This window comes from Phocoena phocoena, chromosome 1 (genome assembly GCF_963924675.1).
Source record: "Phocoena phocoena chromosome 1, mPhoPho1.1, whole genome shotgun sequence".
NCBI lineage: Eukaryota > Metazoa > Chordata > Mammalia > Artiodactyla > Phocoenidae > Phocoena > Phocoena phocoena.
The window spans coordinates 75,265,505-75,289,677 of NC_089219.1; the positions used below are offsets into that span (position 1 = coordinate 75,265,505).

Below are 24,173 nucleotides of genomic sequence, written 5' to 3' on the forward strand. Positions count from 1 at the left end.
TATTACCACTACTAATATTACAACTACTAGTAGCTAATCTATATTGAACTATTATCACTTGCCAGGGTATGGATGGAAAAAGAAATGGACGATTAGAAAATGTGCACAGAACGTAGCAGATTCAACACCTTTTACTTAGCTCCTAATAGGCTTTTTTTTGGAAACTGTGTACCAAGAGTCACCTCTGGATATGTGGTCACGGCTTTGAATTTGGTTCCACTTCAGAAAGAGATAAAAGAGAATGGCTTGTTGTAACCTATCTCCAAAGCTTTTTACATCTGTAGACAGGTAGTGTTTGGGTAATACCGGGCCAACTGCGGCATTCAGTGACCATAAATGAAAAACAGATTTAGAAATACTCTTAAAGGTTGCTGGACTAATGTGACATTTTGAAAGATGAAAACAAGGAGAAACAGTAAGCAATTATTAAGAGCAGGGTAGTATTACTGGAGTGGTTTTGCAAGAAGGCGGTGGCAAATTTACTTTTTTTCTTACAATTAAAAAAAATTTTTAGTGAAATATAGTTGATTTACAATATTGTGTTAATTTCCGGTGTACAACAAAGCGATTCACTTATTCATATATATATGAATATATATATTCATTTTTAGATTCTTTTCCCTTATACGTTATTACAAGATATTGAGTATAGATCCCTGTGCTATAAAGTAGGTTCTTGTTGGTTATCTATTTTATATATAGTAGTGTGTATATTTTAATCCCAAACTCCAAATTTATCCCCCCTACCCCAAATTTACTTTTAATTTGTTTCTCTTGCATGTCATTATGTCTAAGGATGGCTGAAATCCCAGTATTGTATCTGGCAGTGTGGATGTATTCCCCAGAAGCTGGAGAATAATTTAGGGTTAAAATGTCACTTCTAATTTAGTGTCTATGTTTTACCATATGCTTTATTAACCTTCAGCCAAGCAATAAGATACTCATCAACACCTAGGGCATTTAATACATGTGATGTCCACGGAGAAACAGTAACCCAAAACTCAACCATTCTCCCTCCAGCTCAACTGACACATTTCCTAATCTGTTCCACATCAAGAGTACTGGTGTTGGCCTGGTGAGACTGTCACATAGGTCATGCTGTGATGTACAGTTTCATCCCATGAGGCAGAAATCATCCTGGGTGTTTTGCAGTCTTCTGCCAACTCAATTCAGCCAAGAAACAATAGGACCCCGCTGGAGATGGAGGGCATGCAAATGTTAAAGTGATTTTTTTCGTGTGCTTTGAGAGTGAGTAGAAAGATAATAAAAAAGAAATGGAAAAGGGTAAAGGACAGAGACTCCAAATTCAGATGAGCTGCTGTGTGCTGCCAATGGACACTGAAATGGAAGCCAACCCCGTTAAGTGTCTTACAAGCTTAGACGAAGGACGTCTACCAGAGTTGCTGTCAGTTGGATGTGTCTGAGTACAGCTCAGTTCTCAAACTGTGAATCTAGCTCAGTGAGATCCAGCAACACATTCTGCCCACCAATTTTCTGTGGTTTGTTCCTGTGTTGATGGAGAGAACTGAATTCACGGTGACAGTGAGAGTTTGAACTCTTTTCCGAGAATTCCACCAAAGGCGCCCCATCTAGTAGTCATTTCTGAAGTCATTTTGTTGATCATTGTTCCCTAGGGCCTAGTACAGTGCCTGGTACACAACAGGAGTTCTATAAATATCTGTCCAAGTGTTGACCTGCTCCTTTTCCTACCCCTGCCCTTTCAAGCCCATCAGTTACAATGTTCTGTTATTTCTCTACATAGAACTCACCTCCTGCACGGGGCTCTTCATTTTCACGCCTGCTTCCCCAGTCCAGACCCTCCTGTCCTTTATTTCCAGACTGTATGATGGTACCTAACTAGTTTTATTACCGCTAATCTTTCTTCCTGTTGATCATTCCAGGCATAATGTCAGACGGATCTTTTTGAAACACCACCTTTTACACCTTTGCTTAAAAAAACTTTGAGTGGCTCCCCACAGCCTGCAGATAAGAAGACCCCAATTCCTTTACTTTTGGACCAGCCCCAGCTTATTGCTTAGACCTTAAATCTCTTTCTTTCCCTGCACATACCCCTTGTTCTAGCCACTGTCTGCTGATTATAAAATAGCTATCCCCCCAGTCATCTTGTTTGTAGTGACCACTCATCCTCTGTGCCCGTATATGGCTTGCTGTTCATTCCGGTCCACCCAGACTTTGGCTCTCACCTCCTGTGATCACTCCATCCTCGGAACTCCCATCACTTCTACTAGGACCTTGGACCATTTAGTAGGCGTTTGCCTTATCTTACACCGACACTGTTCTGTTTCTCCAGTTCAACTGGAAGGGTCTTGAGGGCAGAGACTGTTTCTCATTCATCTCAGTGTCCCCGTGTGTGAGACACTGTCTTTCATACAGTTGATGCTCAATAAATTGCTGATGATGTTCAAGAAGCCCGAGCTTCAAACTCAGCTGTGCTCTTTTTTTTTTTTTTTTTTGCGGTACGCAGGCCTCTCGCTGTTGTGGCCTCTTCTGCTGCAGAGCACGCCTCTCACTGTTGTGGCCTCTCCCGTTGCAGAGCACAGGCTCTGGACGCACAGGCTCAGAGGTCATAGCTCACGTGCCCAGCTGCTCCGTGGCATGTGGGATCCTCCTGGACCCGGGCACGAACCCGCGTCCCCTGCATTGGCAGGCGGACTCTCAACCACTTCACCACCAGAGAAGCCCTGTGCTCTCTTTTCAATCACCTTTTGAAAAGCCTCTTTTGCAGAAGAGACGGCAATAAAAGGTTTTGGAAACCCTTTTTTTTTTCTTTCTATCAGACTTTTATGTATCAATTAGGATATGATGTTGTTTGTCAGATATCAAAATTAATAGTTATATATGCAATTGAAGCCTCCTCAAATAAAAATGGAACTAGGATGGAGACTTCTGCGCTTTTCTATCCTTAAGCAGGCATGAAAAACTCAGCTAAGCGCAAGTCTTCTATCACTTACAGCCACTGAAAGGACGATGTCACAGTGGTCAAGAGTCTACAGTGAACCCACTTTGGAACTATCTATATCATTGGGCGCTTTATAATTAAATGGTTGCTACTTTTTGCCAAGTTTGAGACACAGTCCTTCACCTTGACTGCCTGTCATGAAATTTCCAATGAGGAGGAACGAAGCTCTCATTCCCTAGAGAGGCTGTTTCAACTTTGGTTTTTCAGGACAAGACTGAGTACAGGAGACAGGGGTCACACAGGGACAGCAGGAGGCAGAGCCAGAAGGACAACCTGTGAATTTGGATTCTAAGTTCTCTGCTTTGCCCTCAAATCCATTTTGGCCCTTTTGACAGCCATGCTTCTTTAGTAGAATCAACATATGATTATTTTTAAAAGTAAGTTCTCTAATATCAGTATGAAGTTTAACTTTATTTTTCCTCTTTGACACACATCTCTGTACATCAGGATCAGGTCCTGTTAGATTTTTCTGTGTGTATGTGTTGGGGGAGAGGGTATGGAAACATAAGCCAAATGCAAATTTCCTATTCTCAGAAAATGATAAAATGAGTGATTTTTGATAACTCAGAATATTTATTTAGAATTTTATTTTACTTATTTTTTATACAGCACGTTCTTATTTGTTATCCATTTTACACATATTAGTGTATACATGTCAATCCCAATCTCCCAATTCATCCCACCACCCCCACCCCCACTGCTGCTTTCCCTGCTTTGTGCCCATATGTTTGTTCTCTACATCTGTGTCTCTATTTCTGCCCTGCAAACTGGTTCATCTGTACCATTTTTCTAGATTCCACATATATGCGTTAATATACGATACTTGTTTTTCTCTTTCTGACTTACTTCACTCTGTATGACAGTCTCTAGGTCCATCCACGTCTCTACAAATGACTCAATTGTGCTCCTTTTTATGGCTGAGTAATATTCCATTGTATATATGTACCACATCTTCTTTATCCATTCGTCTGACGATGGGCATTTAGGTTGCTTCCACGACCTGGCTATTGTAAATAGTGCTGCAAGGAACACTGGGGTGCATTATGGTTTTCTCTGGGTATATGACCAATAGTGGGATTGCTGGGTCATATAGTAATTCTATCTTTAGTTTTTTAAGGAACCTCCATGCTGTTCTCCATAGTGGCTGCATCAGTTTACATTCCCACCAACAGAGCAAGAGGGTTCCCTTTTCTCCACACCATCTCTAGCATTTGTTGTTTGTAGATTTTCTGAGGATGCCCATTCTAACTGGTGTGAGGTGATACCTCATTGTAGTTTTGATTTGCATTTCTCTAATAATTAGTGATGTTGAGCAGCTTTTCATGAGCCACTTGGCCATCTGTATGTCTTCTTTGGAGAAATGTCTATTTAGGTCTTCTGCCCATTTTGTGATTGGGTTGTTTGCTTTTTTTAATATTGAGCTGCATGAGCTGTTTACATATTTTGGAGATTAATCCTTTGTCCGTTGATTCATTTGCAAATATTTTCTCCCATTCTGAGGGTTGTCTTTTCATTTTGTTTATGGTTTCCTTTGCTGTGCAAAAGCTTTTATGTTTCGTTAGGTCCCATTTGTTTGTTTTTGTTTTTATTTCCATTACTCTAGGAGGTGGATCAAAAAAGATCTTGCTGTGATTTATGTCAAAGAGTGTTCTTCCTATGTTTTCCTCTAAGAGTTTTATAGTGTCCGGTCTTACATTTAGGTCTTGAATCCATTTTGAGTTTATTTTTGTGTATGGTGTTAGGGAGTGTTCTAATTACATTCTTTCACATGTAGCTGTCCAGTTTACCCATAACCACTTATTGAAGAGACTATCTTTTCTCCATTGTATATCCTTGCCTCCTTTGCCATAGATTAGTTGACTATAGGTGCGTGGGTTTATCTCTGGGCTTTCTATCTTGTTCCATTGATCTATATTTCTGTTTTTGTGCAAATACCATATTGTCTTGATTACTGTAGTGTTGTAGTCAGGGAGTCTGCTTCCTCCAGCTCCATTTTTTTTCCTTCAAGACTGCTTTGGCTATTCGGGGTCTTTAGTGTCTTCATACAAATTTTAACATTTTTTGTTCTAATTCTGTAAAAAATGCCATTGGTAATTTGATAGGGATTGCATTGAATCTGTAGATTGCTTTGGGTAGTATAGTCACTTTCATAATATTGATTCTTCCAATCCAAGAACATGGTATGTCTCTCCATCTGCTTGTGTCATCTTAGATTTCTTTCATCAGTGTCTTATAGTTTTCTGAGTACAGGTCTTTGACGTCCTTAGGTAGGTTTATTCGTAGGTATTTTATTCTTTTTGTTGCAACGGTGAATGGGATTGTTTCCTTAATTTCTCTTTCTGATCTTTTGTTGTTAGGAATGCAAAAGTGTCTAGGAATGCAAAAGATTTCTGTACATTAAGCTTGTATCCTGCATCTTTACCAAATTCATTGATCAGCTCTAGTAGTTTTCTGGTGGCATCTTTAGGATTCTCTATGTATAGTATCCTGTCATCTGCAAACAGTGACACTTTTACTTCTTCTTTTCCAATTTGTATTCCTTTTATTTCTTTTTCTTCTCTGACTGCCGTGACTGGGACTTCCAAAACTATGTTGAATAATAGTGGTGAGAGTGGACATCCTTGTCTTGTTCCTGATCTGAGAGGAAATGTTTTCAGCTTTTCACCATTGAGAATGGTGTTTGCTGTGGGTTTGTCGTATATGGCCTTTTTTATGTTGAGGTAGCTTCCCTCTATACCCACTTTCTGGAGAGTTTTTATCATAAATTGGTGTTGAACTTTTTCAAAAGCTTTTCCTGCATCTATTGAGATGATCATATGGTTTTTATTCTTCAGTTTTTTAATATGGTGTATCACATTGATTTGCGTATATTGAAGAATCCTTGCATCCCTGGGATAAATCCCACTTGATCATGGTGTATGATTCTTTTAATGTGCTGTTGGATTCTGCTGTATTTTGTTGAGGGTTTTTGCATCTATATTCATCAGTGATATTGGTCTGTAATTTTCTTTTTTTGTAGTATCTTTATCTGGTTTTGGTATCAGGGTGATGGTCGCCTCGTAGAATGAATTTGGGAGTGTTCCTTCCTCTGCAATTTTTTTTTTTTTTTTTTGTGGTACACGGGCCTCTCACTGTTGTGGCGGAGCACAGGTTCCGGACGCGCAGGCTCAGTGGCCATGACTCACGGACCTAGCCGCTCCGCAGCATGTGGGATCTTCCCGGACCGGGGCACGAACCCGCATCCCCCGCATCGGCAGGTGGACTCCCAACCACTGCACCACCAGGGAAGCCCCCTCTGCAATTTTTTAGAAGAGTTCAAGAAAGACAGCTGTTAGCTCTTCTCTAAATGTTTGATAGAATTCACCTGTGAAGCCATCTGGTCCTGGACTTATGCTTGCTGGAAGATTTTCTATCACAGTTTCAATTTCACTACTTGTGATTGGTCTGTTCATATTTTCTATTTTTTCCTGGTTCAGTCTTGGAAGGTTATACCTCTCTAAGAATTTGTCCATTTCTTTCAGGTTGTCCATTTTATTGGCATAGAGTTGCTTGTAGTAGTCTCTTAGGATGCTTTGTATTTCTGCGGTGTCTGTTGTAACTTCTCCTTTTTCATTTCTAATTTTATTGATTTGAGTCCTCTCCCTCTTTTTCTTGATGAGTCTGGCTAAAGGTTTATCAATTTTGTTTACCTTCTCAAAGAACCAGCTTTTAGTTTTATTGATCTTTGCTATTGTTTTCTTTGTTTCTATTTATTTCTCCTCTTATCTTTATGATTTCTTTCCTTCTGCTAACTTTGGGTTTTGTTTGTCCTTCTTTCTCTAGTTCCTTTAGGTGTAAGGTTAGGTGGTTTATTTGAGATTTTTCTTGTTTCTTGAATAACTCAGAATATTTTAATAAAAAATTTTAGCATACCAAATGGATTGAGTGATGCCATTCAAGTTACTAACCAGTTAGGTGTTGTATTTTAAGCTATACAAAGTTGAACTCTAGGCAGCAAAAGAATAAGGAGTTCCTAACTTTCGATGGTTTTTAATTTGGACACTTTCCCTAACTTTTACTGCTGTTTGGAAGATGTTCTTTTGTACCTCTATTATAGACATAGTGATTGCTTCTAGTGGTGCACATTATTCAGGATCCTAAGCTAGGTGCTTTTGGAAGTTGTAGGAATCCTTAAAGGCAATGGCTTTCAACCTAGTCTGTGCACCAGAATCACCTGTGGTGCTTTTAAAAGTGCAGATGCTTGGTAGAGGACAGACGTGTGGTTGCCAAGGGGGAGCGGGTCGGGGAGAGAAGGATTGGGAGTTTGGGAATAGCAGATGCAAACTATTACATATAGAATGGATAAACAACAAGGTCCTACCATCTTGCACAGGGACCTATATTCAATAGCCTATGATAAATCATAATGGAAAAGAATACGAAAAAAAATGTGTATGTATATATATATATGTATAACTGAATCACTTTGCTGTACAGCAGAAATAACACAAGATTGTAAATCAACTATACTTCAATAAAATAAATTTTAAAAAATGCAGATGCCTGGCCTGGATACCAGACCCAGAGCATCAGAATTTTCTGAGATAGGCCCAGGGCAGTGTGTTTTCAGAAAGTTCTTGAGGAGATTTTAATCCACATCTCTCACCGGGAACCACTAATTTAAGGTCACTCAGAGGCTTTTTCTTTAGTAAGCAAGAGTCTTGGATTGAAAGACCCCTTAAAAGGCCATTTGCTCAACCACCTAACAAGATGCTTGAGCTCCTGCAATGACATCCCATAGAGCCTGTTGAATACTTTTTGATGTCCATCGTATAATGGATGGAATTAACAGTGCTTTAAATATAATTTTTCCTTTTTTTTCTTTGACATTTTCTTGAAATAATAATTTTTTTTCAAGAGAAAAAAAATAATTTTTTTTCAAGAGAAAAAAATAATAATTTTTTTTCAAGAGAAAAAAAATTATTTTTCCCTTTCTCCTACTTGGCTAATTTTGCCTTCTTCCTGCCTTGGGCATTGCTGCTGATAATCAGCAAGGCTGTTTTGGTCTCACAGCTTCAGATTATTTATTGCCCTATCATGCCAAAGCATTTTATTTGGCCTTGCCAGCCTTGTTGGCATACAGCTCTGGGAATATTGTCAGATAAGGCAACTGCTGCTAGGAAAAGAAGCATAAACAGTTGTTACAAACTCAGAGTCTATTTGATTTTTGTGTTTTAATTTCTTAATTCAGGCATGGTAGATTATTTTTTTAAAAAGTTATTGTCTTGTGGATCTGGTGAATACAACTGGAACAGACAACCTGATACTGAGACTAAATTAAACCTGCAATGGATTGTCAATTTGCCCTTCACAGTATAGACCCAAAGCGGGAAATCTTGTGGCTACAGACTGTAATTCCCTGTGGCAACAAATGAAAATGCAAAGTCTTTATTTTTCTATTTCAATCACCCTGTTGATACTAGTTACCTCTCATTCTGTCTTTTGGTTTTTGCTCTTGCTGTTCCAGTTGTCATTAAAGGAAATTCCAGGCAATTAAAAAAACATACAAAATCCAAACACATCAAGGGTTTTTCCATCTTCATGTTTTATATGACCACCTATAAAATAACATGGGCATTTTTGGACATAAAATCAATGCTGAAGCTGAGTCAAAACGAGAAGAAGTACTGAGTGACCTCTATTATATAGTCATTCAAAAGAAAAACACGCTGTATCCTATGCCATTTAAATTAGCTTAAAGCAAGCAGCCTATGTCCTCATTCAAGGAATCTTACAAATGTAATTCGTTATTTCAGGAAGTAGATAAAAAACTTAAAGACATTTCCATTCAAATGCATTATGATCATTTTAATCAAAATTACAAGCATACTGGAATTCCATGTACTATATTTCAGTTCCATTTATATGACAAAGGCACAAAAAATGGAGTGGTGATCTCATAATTCTTTTCTTACCACATCCTTTTAGTACTTCTATTAAAAGTCTTCCTAAACAATAATTCACTGTGATACAAAAGAATAAAATTATTAATAAAAGAAAGGCCACTAAATAAAACTGCAGATGCCCTACGGAGAAAATACCTGGTCTCCTGTGTGGGGTTAGGTTAGGAAGGTGGGGATGCGCCTCTTGCCTCCCGGCCAGCAGATGATACACCCCACTCCCCACCCGACAACATGTCAGTACCACAAGTTCCTGGAGCTCCAAGCTTGGGTAGAGCGGCAGCTTCCTCATCTGATTAGTTTCAGGAACGTTTTAGCTAAGTGTCACTCTTCCCAACCTCCTTTCCTTCTCTCCCTCACTCCCTCCCTTTGTCCTTCCTTCCTTCCTTTCTCTTCCCCCCGGCAGCTGGCTGGAAGGCTGAATGCTACCAAGGAGACTGAGTTAAAAATCATTACTGTGAGTCCCTCCTGAGGGCAAGAATTATGATCTGTCCCGTGACAGAGAGCATGTAATTAATCCAGGTTTCTGGAAAGCAAGTCAATTTTGTCACAGATCTAGAAAAAGAACAGGTGAGATGTGGTGCAAATCTACTCTTTATCATGTCTTTTTTCCTCCCCAACTTTACTGACATACAAAGGACAATTAAAAATTGTATATATTTAAGGTTTACAAAGACCGGCAGACAAGGGGAAACGGGGAGATATTGGTCAGGAGGTACCAAGTTTGTCTTTTTTTCCTTAGTTAAAAAACAACACCACCAGGCTAGTCTATGGACAAGAAAGGCATCATATAGGCGATAAAGCAGGGATCTGAGACTTAGACCCAGCTACTGGAGAATTATTTCTGTAAGTTAATCACAGCCCACTTCCAACAATATATGTATTTTTATTAAACTTTAAAAATTAAAGTGTAACATACAAGATGGCCCTCCACACCATGACTCCCTCCCTCTTTTTTTTTTTTTGCAGTACGCGGGCCTCTCATTGTTGTGGCCTCTCCTGCTGTGGAGCACAGGCTCTGGACGCGCAGGCTCCGCGGTCATGGCTCACGGGCCCAGCCGCTCCATGGCATGTGGGATCTTCCCGGACCGGGGCACGAACCCGCGTCCCCTGCATTGGCAGGCAGACTCTCAACCACTGCGCCATCAGGGAAGCCCTCCCTCCCTCTTTTTAAAGTAACTACTATTCTGACTGCTAACAGCACAGAGTAGTTTTATCTCTTGTTTAACTTTAAGTGAATGAGATAATATAATATGTACTTTTTGGAGGTTGGCTTCTGTTGCTTAAATTATGTTTGTGAGCAGTAGTTCCAGCTGGGTGGCAACTGGAGTTCTCATCTTTTTGAGAAGACAAACATTCCTCCTGCAAGAGTACTAGTAGATCTACTGCCTACACACGAATTAATTACTCTTATAGTATTTTCTTTTATAGCTAGAGCAGGATGAAGGTAGTGATTGCCCAGGGGCACAAAGGCAATGATGAAAAGTGTGGGAGAAAAACTATAGCAAGGGCAGATTGCTCTAAAGGCTAATTTTGCTTAGATAATAGTATTTGTAGGGTAAGACTTGGTATCAAATATCTTTAGTAATTTCAAATCAACCTAATCTCCAGTACTTTGGCCATATCAACAGTAAAATATGGTAATAATAGGTCCTCCTTTCTTCCTTCCCTGTATTAGATAATCTCTGTGTTAAGTGTGTATTAAATGTACTCTGCATTCTGGGCTTTTTAGCAGAGAATTGCTAGATAGATTATTTCATTTAAATATACAATGCATACACTATTAAATCTACTACAACCGAGACAGGCATGATGACTATCTCTATAAGAACCCACTTCATTAACCAAGAATAGATTGCAACCCATTACAAAGTGTTTCAAATGCAATAAGACTACCCAGAAACCCTTGGGCTCTCAGCTTTGCAAGAATATGCAAGAAGTAGTTTTATAGACTCTGAAGGAAGCAAGTACCCAGCAAGCAGTGACAGATGTAGGACGCAATCAGGCTTTCAGTGTGTGGCACAGGAAGGCACAATTCACCTCTGTCTAAATGCTATGCCCTTCGAAGAAAGGCCCAAGTGGCCAGGGGTTTTCTCTACAGAGACAAGACCGAGACATCAAGATTTTCAAAGGAAAAACAGATATCTGAGACCAAACTCATATCTTCCCTGAAACAGGTCAGATCCTGATAATAGCAAAAAATGGGAAGAGGGGAATAGTTGGAGAGAGGGGAGGATAAAGAGGGAGATTAGCTAGAACAATCCATGGCAAAATAATTAGAAAAGTCTTTCCAACAGAAAAAGAATGGATATGGAGTAGGGTGGGCAAGTGGGGAGAGGAGAATCAGGGTCCAGGAAATCTGATTCTGGAACCATGAAATCCTATTCAAAATGCCTTATTTCATCTGTTCTCAGTATTTTCACTTGCGAAATGGAGAAAATACGCTTTCATTACTTGTAAATGATGTATTTGTCTCTGTCCATTTGTCTTCCTGCCTGTCTATATCAGTATTTATATGTCCAAATTAGTAGTAGGACTTACCCACTATCAATTTTACTGATTGATTTAATGCAGGAGCCCAAACTGTTCGCAAATAAATAAGCAGTTCAATTCACTAAATCTGAATTTCACCAACCCACCTATTTCTGACCTGAGAACATGCCCTCATGGAGATCTCATTATTCTTCAGTTTGCTTTGCTCTCCTGCTTTTGCTACAAGGGAAGAGAACCTTTTTGATGCTAGGAACATGGCGGGTGGGCATTTGCTAACTCCACAGGCCCATAGTTTATGAAGCACATTTGCTGATGGAAAATTCAATCTCCAAAAATGTCTTTCTAGTCAGTGAGGATTATTTATAGCTTCTGACACAGAAGGTTTCAAGTTTAGAGTGAACATCACTATTAACACTAACTCAAATGAACTTTATAAAGGAAGGAGGACTATAAAGTCCTCATAGGATGCCCTTAAAAGATGTGGTCTTAGAGGACTTGACAATGGGAAAGGAAAGATTAAGGGAGAAATGTGAGTGAGTTGCCAAGGCATACAATGGGACTTGGGGCTTGGCTTTCTTTTTTCAGGTCATCAGTGGCCCTCTTTTCTGATTGCAGGGTCTTTCCCCTCCATTTTTTTTTTTTTTTTTTTTGCAAAAGAAATGATGGTCCAACACCTCTGTAGCAATACAGCCTCTTTTGCTCAGAGCCTGTGGGTACCCAGACTCCTACTTCATGGAGATAAACTCATCTCTTGCTCACTTTTACGTCCCAACCTCTTTAGACGTCACCTGCCCCATCCAGCTATCTGGGAGCCCACAAGAAAACTCTTCATTAGTTGGGCTAGTTTGCCCACATCTCATGAATATATTTTGCTTAGTTTTTGCTTATTCCATGTCCCCACCTGTAACACTCTCTCACTGAATCCCACCCTGATAAATCCTTCAAGACCCACATCTAGCCACATTTTCTTCGTGAAGTTTTCTCTGAATATCTAAACCTCAAGAGTTTCCTCTTCTCCTCTGAATAATAGTTAGGGCTATTTCATATAACAGTGCTAGTTAACCATATTGTATTATCTCTTAGTTTGTTATATGTTAGTTTCTCCAGATTATTTAAGTTAGGGACCAATTTGAGTTAGGGACCTATTGGTTAGAGACCAAGCTATTTGAGTTAGGGACCTAGTTTACCCAAAATGGCAGATGGGGCTACTTTTTCTAGTTTGTCTACCCAGAGAGGTTCTTTCTGCTAATTCACACAAAGACACAGTACAGACCAACTTCAGCCTTTTCCTTCTCTTGTAATCAATTTCAGACATGTGCAGACCAACCCAGCTGCCATGGAGGGAAACCACAGTTAGTCCCTGAGGAGAAATATAATCTTTCTAGATCCTCTAAGTAACACCATTCATCAGATGTTTTCCTTCAAGACACCATTTTTTTTTAATATGCAGAAAGTTGACATAGCCTTCCAGCTGGAACAGAACAAAAGACATTCTCTAAAGGCAACAGAAAAAGCCCCAAATTCAAATTCTGAGGTAGACTGTTCAACAAGAATTGTTAAAGGTCCTAGAAATACAATCAGAGATACAGTTTGAGAAAAGGAAGAAAGGCCAAGTGAGCTGACTGAAGAAGTCGCAGATCATGCAAAGGGGAAAGTCAGTAAGTGGGAGGCAATGATTGCTTCCCAGGCAAACCATACCAAGTCTAGCACTGAGGCAGAAGAGTAAAGACCTGATAGGGCAAAAAAATAAATTGTATACCTTGGGGCACAGAGACTTCCTCTCTTTGCCTAAGAGGAGTTACTGTCTTGGCCCTCTAATAAGTCATGTGTAGTGCAGGACCACCTGAGAGGAGGGGGCAAAAAGTAGTCCCAGCCCACCATTTAGTATTAGCCTTGCGATCTGGGGCGAGCCACTCGATCTAGTTCTTAACTGCAAAATAGAGATAAAACCACCTCCCGCATTCATTTATTCATCAGTCTCTTTATTTAAGGACCACCATGGGCCAAGCACAAAGGCGCACGTGGTGAGCAAAACAGACATAGTTTTTGCCCTTATGAAGTGTCCAGATAATCTCCCAGGTTGTTAGTTACAGAGACGAAATGTGCCTTTGAACTGTAAAGCACTGTAACGATGGAAGGTCTTCTTCAGTATCAGTGATTTCCACTCTCAATCTAGCTATGTGACCCAAGGCAAGTTGTAATTTTTCTGGACTTTCCTTTCCTATCTGTGAAATAAGAAAATTTCCTTTCCTAAAATTTAAGTATTCCAATGCAAATGAAGAAGTTAAGATTTTTAGGTTCTTCTGAATCATGTCTTTCTAAAAGATTATTATGAAATAGTTCAGAAGACAAAAGGATAAGAATAATGTAATGACCCCATGTGTACCAATTACCTGACTTAGATAAAACATTACAAAGAGCTCTACTGGTGGGATGCCTTCCTTTTCCCCAGAAGAGATAACTGTGATGAGTTTGGTATTTATTTTTCTGAATCGGCTTTTCCAGGTAACCTGGTGTGTAAGTAAGAATGGTTCACCAGTGAAGAACTCTTCCTATAAGCGTACTTCCCAGGAAGAGTACTTATTAGGTGTTCCCAGTTCCTGATAAATGTGAGGTCGTGACAGTGTACATCACAGAAAGCTCAAGTACCAGCCTGTTCTCTCCCTGCCACCCTTGCTTGCTGTCCACCCAGTAGACAGAATTAGAAAAACCATGCGGCAGGCACCACCTACTGCCTTTAGAAAGAGCAAAGTTTTATATTTACCTTGAGAGCCTTCTGTGCAGATTCACTGGATCCAATTGCGATTAGGTTAGGCCCAGCCATGCTGCAGAAACTCTTCAAGTGCAAAGCTTCGACCACTGGGACTGTGGAGACCGCATAGTCCTATGCATATAATAGAAACAAGTCGTTTGTCATTTCAGAATAATTCTAAAACGCATTCAAATCTGCTCAAAACATTCTTGCTCTTCTGGAGGCTGCCAGGGTCCCTGAACATCTGGAAGGAAAACTGGGACCCACAAGTTTGGATATTGCCAGTTAAGTGAAGATCGCTTCTAAAAAGAAAGTGCAGAGCCCCCTTCCCGACGTGTGACTGCGTCAACAGCTTCACTGGCTGACCTATGTAGTGGGCTACTCTGGAAGGATGAATATCCTGTGTAAACAAGAGCCTCACATCGTCATGGGGAACAGAGCTTTTTGGGGATTACATCCCTTCCTAAGCAGTCTGGTGAGCCAATCTGCTAATGATCAATAGAGTAAAGGGACCTTGGGAGGATGTATGTGCAATGCCTAGCCGAGTTTCCAGCACACAGTAGGCACCCAAGTACAGGTGATCTTTGATTCCAATCTGAAAAATCCACATTTCATGTTAGAGGCAATTGGGACTCCAGATTTTTTTTTTAAAGTCATTGATTGTGCCAGAAACACCTGCCAGGTGGTTGTATGAGTATACACTGGGAGAAAACAGATGTCCATGATAACTTTGTCTGTTGCTGCTGTGGGAGTCCCATGAAGCCTATTTATTAAGTTCTAGCTTCTAAAACTTCTAGCAAGCATACAAACATTAGGAATTATTTTGCAAAGCCTGTGACATATAAATACCGTTATTCATGACATATTGATTCAGTGGGTCTATGAATGTTTATTAGGTAGTTACTCTGTGTCAGGCATAAATTATCCTTTACCTACCTTAAAAGTATCAGCCAAGATTTCAGCACCTCGTTGATTTGTCCTTTTGGAAAGGCCCACAAAAAACTCTCTGCCTGTAATAAATGTCATGGAACACAGTCAGTGGGTGGCACCACAGAGACGGCGTACTACTTCTCTATCTATAAATGGAGACCTTAAAGCATCACACAGTTCTTTCCTACCGTAGAGGGGCAGCTCCACTTGTACTCTGACCCCTGCTCTCTTTACACAAATCTGGTTTCAAATTATTGCCTTTAAAAATAAACTTTTTCAAATTCATAGAGGCAGAAAGTAGAATGGTGATTGCCAGGGGCTGATGCAGGGGAGGGGGGAGGGGGGAAATGGGGAGTCAGTGTTTAATGGGTATGACGTTTCATTTCGGGAAGGCAGAAAAGTGCTGGAGATGGATGGTGGTGATAGTTGCACAACGTGAATGCAGTTAATAACCCTGAACTGTACATTTAAAAGTGGTTAAATGGTAAATTTTATGTTATGTATATTTTACCACAGTAAGAGAATAAAGTTTTTATTTAGGAAACCATAGAATTAAACACATTAATAACCTGTAATCAGAAATTAAGCAATAGCAATGACAAGTTAGCAGAGCTTCCTTTTTTCCCCCTAAAAGAACAATACTAGACAGTCTTGATCAGCTCAAATACCTTTTTCTATAATGTTGATATAAGGGCTGAAGAAACCATCTGGGTAAAGTGAGTTTAGTGCTGCCTGGTCTTCAGGTCTGAGCTCTAACAGCTGTTTTTAAAACAATACACCCATTTATTTCAAATCAACCATCAAAGGTTGATGTAGATAGTGCCTATCTACAAAGCACTAAAGTTTAGAAGAATGAAACTTTCTACTTATTTGGCTTTTCTGAAATTCTACAATTTTTCTTCTCAGAAGGCAAAACATTAAGTAAAAATGGTCTCCTAGTTATAGGCAAGAAATCAATTATAGCAGATAGAGTTAGGCAATACATAAATGTAAGAATTCTTATCCTCCCTTAATTCTTGGGAAAAGAATTCGACATAAAATGTGGATAAAAAATTCCAAGAGAAATCAGTATATATTTTGCCTCAGAACAAGTACAAGAAGTGTAGCCATGGAGAAAGAATTGCTTGATAGACTTTACAGCTATTACAACTTTTATCTTCGTGGTGTCCCTATAAAAGACATAGGTCAAATGATGTTATGATAAATTCCATTGGCTTATGCTCTTAGCAGACACAGGAATTGTTGACGGCATGTTGACAGTGTTTTTGGTAATGGTATGATTGTGTTGTCCCTTAAGAAAACTCACTACATACAAATCAAAACTTAAGTAAGAGAAAGATCCTTTACTTAACAAAAGTATTACTTACTTTATTAAAAGAGTCAGTTGAAATTTTTAAAAAAATCAAATTTCCTTAATTGTCTTAAGATAAATATAGATTCATAAATTAGATTTACATTTTTAAGAAAAACATTTAATGCATTAAGCAAATTTAAATGCATTTACAGTGGGCCATACACATGATTTCCATTTTAAAAGAGTAAGGTGAGATAGGAACGTACAAAGAAACACAAACTGCTTATCTCTTTAAAAAGTAAGTTTAAGTTGGACTTCTGTTGCTAGCAGTATGGTGGGCTATCTCCTTTAAATGGTCTTCCTGATAAAAACAACTGAAGTACTGGAATCAAAATATGAAAAAGGCTTTTTTTTTGGTGTTAAGTCTCTTATGTCATTTTCTTCTATACCAATTCACCCTCTTTTTTTTTTTTTTTCCTTCCTTACCTCATTCTTTCATAGGAGATATCAGGTCATTTGTCCTACTGATTTTCCTACAGTCTGGATTTGGTTGATTGCTTCCTTGTGTACCATCTAACATTAAATTGTTCCTTTATCCTTTGTATTTTTTGGCAAACTGATAGTCTATGTAGATGCTTCTTTAGATTCTTGTTCAATTTTTTTTTTTTTTTTGATAGGACTACTTCAGAGGTGGGGCTGTACTTCTACTGCATCACATCCTGAGGCACATGACTGACTGTCACACTTTCAGTGATGCTAGAATGATCAGTGTGTTCAGGTGGTACCAGCCGGATTCCTCCATTATAAAGTCCCCCACTCATTTTTTTAAAATTGTTGTTTCATTCCTTTATCTTTTTTTTTTTTTCCCACCGTGTGGCATGCAGGATCTTAGTTCCCCGACCAGGGATTGAACCCGTGCCCTCTGCATTGGGAGTGTGGACTCTTAACCACTGGACCGCCAGGGAAGTCCCTCATATAAAAGTTTTTATATCCTTTGATGATCATTGCACAGGTCCATTGTTTTATTAGGGATCTACAATTACTGGCTAGAATTCTAAAAATAAAAACTTTTCTCAATCAAGTATTTGGTCTACTTGAAATAGAATTCACAAAGAAAAGATAGGCTAAATGCTTGAGTCTTTCCTTTATATTTATCAATTATCACAATAATGAGTTGGTATCCCAGCAACTTATAATAATGATCAATATGTTTTTTTAAAAAAACATCATTATCCACTAATAAGCCAAAGAATAAATCATAATGGAAATCAGAAAATATTTGGAATTAATGATAACAAAAATATTCATATCAAAACACAAAGGATTCAGCTAAAGCTGTACTTGAAAAGCTTTACAGCCTTAAATGCTTACTTTAAGAAGAAAGGTTCAAAATTAAAGAGAAAAAAATTCCACCTTGAAATTCAAGGAAAAAAGAACAATAAAAACAAAGGAATTTGAAGGAAGGAAATACAGGTAGAAACAGGAAGAGAAAAGGAAACATATAAGAGAGAGGGTTCAATAAAGCCCAAAGTTGGTTCTCTGAAAAGATTAATAAAATTGACAGATCTCTGGCAAGAAATAGAAGGCACAAAAAAACATTATGAACGAAAAGGGGACATAGCTGTAGTTGTCGTGAAACTTAAAACAGATATTAAGAAAATATGAATAACTTTATAGCCAACATTTTAAAAACTTAGATAAAATAAATAAAGTCTCAGAAAACAAAACTCACCAAAACTGGCTCAGAAAAACCTCAATAGTCATATAATCATTACAGAAACAGAACTGGTTTAACATCTCCCCACAAAGAAAGCACCAGGTCCACAGGGCCTGTTTATAGGTAAGTTCTACCAAAGTTCAAGGAATGCACAATTAAAGTTGTACTGATTTTAGAGAACAGAAACATAGGAAATATTCCCTAATACATTTCATATGAGGTTAACATAGCTTCAATCAAAGCCAGACAAGGATAACAAAAAAGAAAAATTATAGGCCACAGAAACAAAATCTTAAACAATTATCTAATTGTTTAGATAATTAAACAATTAAATACACACTAAATACAACACTAATAAAAAGAGACTATATCTTCATCAAGTTTGATTTCATCCCAGGGATGTAAACTTTGACCATTGATATCAGAAAATCAATTAATGTAATTAACCGCATCAATAGATTAAAGAAAAAAATCACATAATCATTGAATCAAAATAAGAGTTCACCACCTGAAATTCCATTTCTAGCTGTTTACTTTAGAGAAACTCTTATACACGTCCCCAAGAGACACACACAAGACTGTACATAGCAGCATTGAAGATAGTAGACAAAAACTGAAAAGCACTCAAACATACACCAACAGTAAAATGAATAAATACATCATTCGGTATTCTTACCATGGAATTCCACACAGCAGTGAAAATGAATGAACTCCAGCTACATGGATCAAGTTAGATCAACGGTATAAAAATCACACAAGAGTTCATACAGTATCACCCTAATTACAGAAGCCATGAGAAAAGCGAAACTAAACAACATATAATTTTAGGAATGCACATATTGAGGTAAAACTCAAAGAAAGACAAGACAGTGATTAACACAAAATTCAGGCTACCTCAAGCTGGGAGGAGAGAAAGTTTGGGAGTGGGGCTTCCATGGTCCTGGCAATGTTCTATTTCTTAAGCCAGGTGTTAGGTACTCAGGTGATCATTTTTATTATTGGTCTTTAAACTGTACATAAACATTTTATAACTCTTTTTTATATGTTCCATATTTCACAAAAATAAATAAATGAAAGTAGAGGTAAGTTGATGTTGTCTATTTAAGAGAAATAGGACTGAAACAACTTCTACCAGTAGCTGTTTGCTTGACTGACAGATTTCCCAGCAGAACTGGAGTTGGAAACCTCTTTCCTTCTGTCCATTTCCTGATGAATTATTAATGAAGCTCTGAGTTACAGAAGGAAGAACACACAGAGTGTATGGGAAGCGCTCCAGATTTTGGTTCTTACTCAACTGCGTAATCTAAAAATTGAGTGGTGATGTTTGTACAATGTTGTGAATGTAATTAATGCCACTCAAATTGTACACAGAAAAATGTTAAAATGGCAAATTTTGTGTTATATATATTTTACTACAATTTTTAAAAAGGGAAAAAATCGAGAAGTAGGAAATAGAAGGTAGGACCACACATTAGGTATGAATGAGAAGCCAAGCAGATAAAGATCTTAATATCACAACACTATCTCAGTTTTCAATAAAATACTTTTAAGGTATTCAGTATTGAATAATACCAAAACAAAGTTTACAGATAGTGTCCAAGGCAAACCTCAATACTTAGTACCTAGTTAGAAGTTATGGGACAAACATTAGGCTTGAGATGCTGTGGAAAGACCTTTGACCAATGGAAGAGGTTCCTAAACTTTGCCGAAACAATGAGAAGATTTTAGGGAATCTTGTTCAGCTCAGCTGTTGAGATAACTAAATGGCTGTGAATACAGCTTTTTTTTTTTTAAATCTTTTTTTTTTTTTTTTTTAATAAATTCGTTTTATTTATTTATTTAGCTGCGTTGGGTCTTCAATTCTGTGTGAGGGCTTTCTCTGGTTGCGGCGAGCAGGGGCCACTCTTCATCGCGGTGCGCGGGCCTCTCACTGTCGCGGCCTCTCCTGTTGTGGAGCACAGGCTCCAGATGCACAGGCTCAGTAGTTGTGGCTCATGGGCCCAGTTGCTCCGCGGCATGTGGGATCATTTCCAGACCAGGGCTCGAATCCATGTCCCCTGCATTGGCAGGCAGATTATCAACCACTGCGCCACCAGAGAAGCCCCTACATTTTGTTTTAAATCATTCTTCAAATAGCATCAGTACCTGCTCACAGCAAGTTATTTATTATACAGCTATGTTCTGGTAAAAAAGAATTTTATTGTAAGGAAGTGTGAGTAACACATCTAGCTTTTCACAAAAGCCTGTTTTCTAAGAGAAACAGACTGTTGTTCTGTGCTACTAAAAAGAATGAAAAGTGCCATCAATGGGAGACACAAAGAATATTCTAGGGGCTTCCCTGGTGGCACAGTGGTTGAGAGTACGCCTGCCGATGCAGGGGATACCGGTTCGTGCCCCGGTCCGGGAAGATCCCACATGCCGCGGAGCGGCTGGGCCCGTGAGCCATAGCCGCTGAGCCTGCGCGTCCGGAGCCTGTGCTCCGCAACGGGAGAGGCCACAGCAGTGAGAGGACCGCGTACCGCAAAAAAAAAAAAAAAAAAAAAAGGAATATTCTAAGCGGAACTTACTAGGCAGATTCAAAGAATGCCTGAGTCTGAGTCGGCTTGGACACAACTGGAGCTGAGAATGCAGCGTAGGTCTCTCTGACTCCTTGTTCTGTGTTCTTATGGCTCAGTGGGTGTGCACATCAAACCCCAGAGGGAGGCCCATTGCCTGTGACAGTGGTGGCACAGGCTGTGCAGGGCACAACTCCAGGGGACGCTTTCCACAAACCTATGATAAAAATGGGGCCCCCTGGGGCTCGGTGACACAGTCCCCACTCACAAGTATGTGATACCAAGCAAGGAACTATGTGAATGTCCCAGGATAAAGACTCCTCCTCCTCCAGGAACATTAATTTTTTCAAAATTTAAGTTATATAAAACATTTTTATATTACAATGAAGATGGCTATATTTTGTCTATATACATGGGATTCGACACAAAATTCACGTCAGCTAAAATATTGGACTTCCAAGAAGCTCCGTGCTTTCAGTGGGCCACATGGGTCTACATTCCCAAATCTCTGGGGACCAGCCTCTGCTGTTAGGGCTACATCTGTGAAACAGGTGTTTATTCTTTGACAAGTAGGGGAAAATAAACTCATTATCAATTAAAAATGATTGATTGTCTTGTTTATCAATATAACTAGAATGAACCTGGTGACCCAGATTTTAGCACGTGACTTTACAAAAACAATAATAATATGATCATAAAGAGTTGGAAAGGTTAAATGCTAAAATTACCATTTCTTTAGTAGCTATATTATATGCAGTATAAAAACTGATTTCAGTTAGATCAATAATAATATCAGCTGTTTCTATTTTGTTGAGTTCTGCTATTATTCATTTGGCATTAAGCCAAGCCAATCTGCACTGAAAAGTATTTAAATCTATCTTGCCATCTGGGAAGAAAATTATTTGTAAATGACACATCTTGAATTAAGAGTTTCAAATACAGCCCAGATATACTGTCACACAATGCAAAGCTATGCAACTCATAAACGAATACTGTAGAACACAGTAGACACAACCTATAAAATGATATGTATATACTGATAACGCGTAAAGATATGCAAATACATGCATACAAAAGTACTAAAGGTACTTTAATATTCAATAAAAAAGTATTCAATAACCCAAATATTGAAATGATTATCTTTGAATGAAAGGTCATTTTTAATTTTCTCTCTTTTGTGCTTTTCTGTATTTTCCAAATTACCCTTACTTTGGTAATTAAAAAAAAACTATAATTAAACAAGGGGATATAGGCCAGGTATTAGAAATATTTTTAGATAGGAAAAAGTAAGTACAACTCTACCTGTGAATAAGACATCTCCACCATCTAAGGTTGCATTTTCATCTTTCATCTCTACTACGTTGAGCTGAAGTTTTTCTAATGCTTCTTTCATCATGTCAACCTGTTGAAAATAAAATGATTCAGATTAATATTCTACTATTTTCTAACAAGAAAATCAATCATCTAAAACTTCAGAACACTGAATTATGCCCCCATGAGCACACATACACATATACAGTGCACACCCTAATGAATTTGTGAATGTGTGTAGTATAGTTTGGACCAGCCATGATCATTTGCAAGAGAAGAAATTATCTATTAGGAATTGTCCATTTTGTCTCCTAGTCTAACATCAAGTCAATATTATACTCCTATCGTTCTGTCGGAGTCTGACTATTTAGAGGACACGGTTGAAGGTGTGACTAATTAGGGCACAAGAGTCAAGAGAGGCGGGAGGCAGAATATCCAAACTTCCTACCCATCCCAGAAAAACAGAAGATTTAATTTTAAATCTTAAGTCAGTCATTCAGTCAGAATTGCACACACAGAGTAATATGTGGAAGGAATATCAATGACAATAACCAATAACTTGAAATCTCAGCCCATTGGAGAGTCACTGTTTTCTATTCAAATATTTTCTAAAATGTCAGAACATCTAAGGCTTCTCTGTAAATCTGAACTGTTATTTAAATTTAACCTAGGTCTCTAGAGGTGATTAACAAATACAAAAATTGTAATCAAACCCAAGAATACCTGAAAATGAATTTCGGGATCTTTCTATGATCCCAGGGTACAGTCTAAAGCACAGAGATATCCCGGGCTGAACTAGGGAACACTTGTAGTAAGGTTTACATTAATGCAAGAAAAAAATGTAAGGCATAACAAATGCCCTTTGAAATCCTTCCAGCAGTTCAACAAAACAATTTAAATATTTCTGAAGGTCTGTATAACTTTTAACATGGTAAAGGTCTACATTGAGAAGACATGAACAGGGACTAAGGGAAAAACAAGAGATCACGTGACACTGGGAAAAGTAAAAGTTCTGCCAAAATACAGCATGACCAGTACACATAGTGAAGTCGTCAAAGAAGAGTTTAGGAGGCATAAATGTAGCAGAGTAACTTCTAAAGTAATAAAAACATGGAAATACTTTGACAGCAAGCCTGACATTCACGCAGTCAAAAAAATTAAAGAGAATGCAAAATAAAATAAGTATATCATCTCATCCTTGTCCTGGAACTCATGTAAAAATTCCACAAACCAGAGTGACTCAGAACAATAAAAAATTATTTCCATGGATGAAATGGTCTTAAAGTAATAAATACATCTAGTGACCTCTTTTAAACAGTAGAATAGGTTTTCCTATATAACAGGAAGTGAAATCGTTGCTAGAGCATAAAAAAGAAGGAAAACAATATCTACCATGACTCACTGGGCTACAGTGAACCCAGGAAAACACACAACAGCTTCCTTCCAGCATCTGCCTCTGTGTCCATGGAAACGTCATTGAGTTTAGAGAAATCATGAGAACTGAGCTACTGTTACCTTTTGTTTCTATTATGAATGCTACTGCTTCCGTTATAAGTTAACATTTCAGAGATTACTAGGAATTCAGCAATAACATGAAAAGTTTATATGTAATAGCTCAGGAACTTTATTCAACTCTTAATTAAGAGTTCAAAGAGAACAGAAGTAGGGAGATTAACAGATACCAGTTTCAGGAACATTGCACTTCTTTATAGGTCCTATGTCTTTCAAATTAATGTTTTAGGGATAAAATTCTTGCAGTTTCTTAAAAGTTAAAACAGCTGCACTGACATGAAAAAACTGGCTTTTGTGTAAGGGCTGTACTTAAAAAAAAAAATTCAGTCACATCTATATAAACAAAGTCATCAGGATAGGTCCATACCACAAACACGGGTAATACTATTACTTTCAGAGTTAAGGGTATGGACAAGTTAAAAAATGTTTTAAACATTAAGTAGACAGTCTTGAGAATTGCAGGACCATATGGCATCAGATGTGCAATGCTAACCCGGATGAAATTTCTGAAGAAGAAACAAGAGAGGCTGAACCCAGAGGCTCAGCTCCATTGAGAACTGCACACTCTTTGGCACAGGGGTTCCATGAAGCAGACAAACTCGGCTGCAAACAAGGCCCAGTGTTGCCCTGACACATGGTCCCATAACAAGCCAGCTATTCAGGTAAATAGAACACTAAATATAATTATAG

At 38.4% G+C, this 24,173-nt stretch overlaps 1 protein-coding gene across 1 annotated transcript in view; it reads right to left on the bottom strand.

The window, feature by feature from the left end:
* DDAH1 (dimethylarginine dimethylaminohydrolase 1) overlaps positions 1–24,173 on the bottom strand; it is a 161,464-nt gene that overhangs the window by 28,977 nt on the left and 108,314 nt on the right. Inside the window, exons 2-4 of the mRNA XM_065879304.1 lie at positions 21,963–22,062; positions 15,101–15,174; positions 14,177–14,296 (exon numbers count right to left, since the gene is read on the bottom strand). Coding sequence (XP_065735376.1) covers positions 14,177–14,296; positions 15,101–15,174; positions 21,963–22,062 — 294 coding nt within the window. The remainder of the gene's footprint in view (positions 1–14,176; positions 14,297–15,100; positions 15,175–21,962; positions 22,063–24,173) is intronic.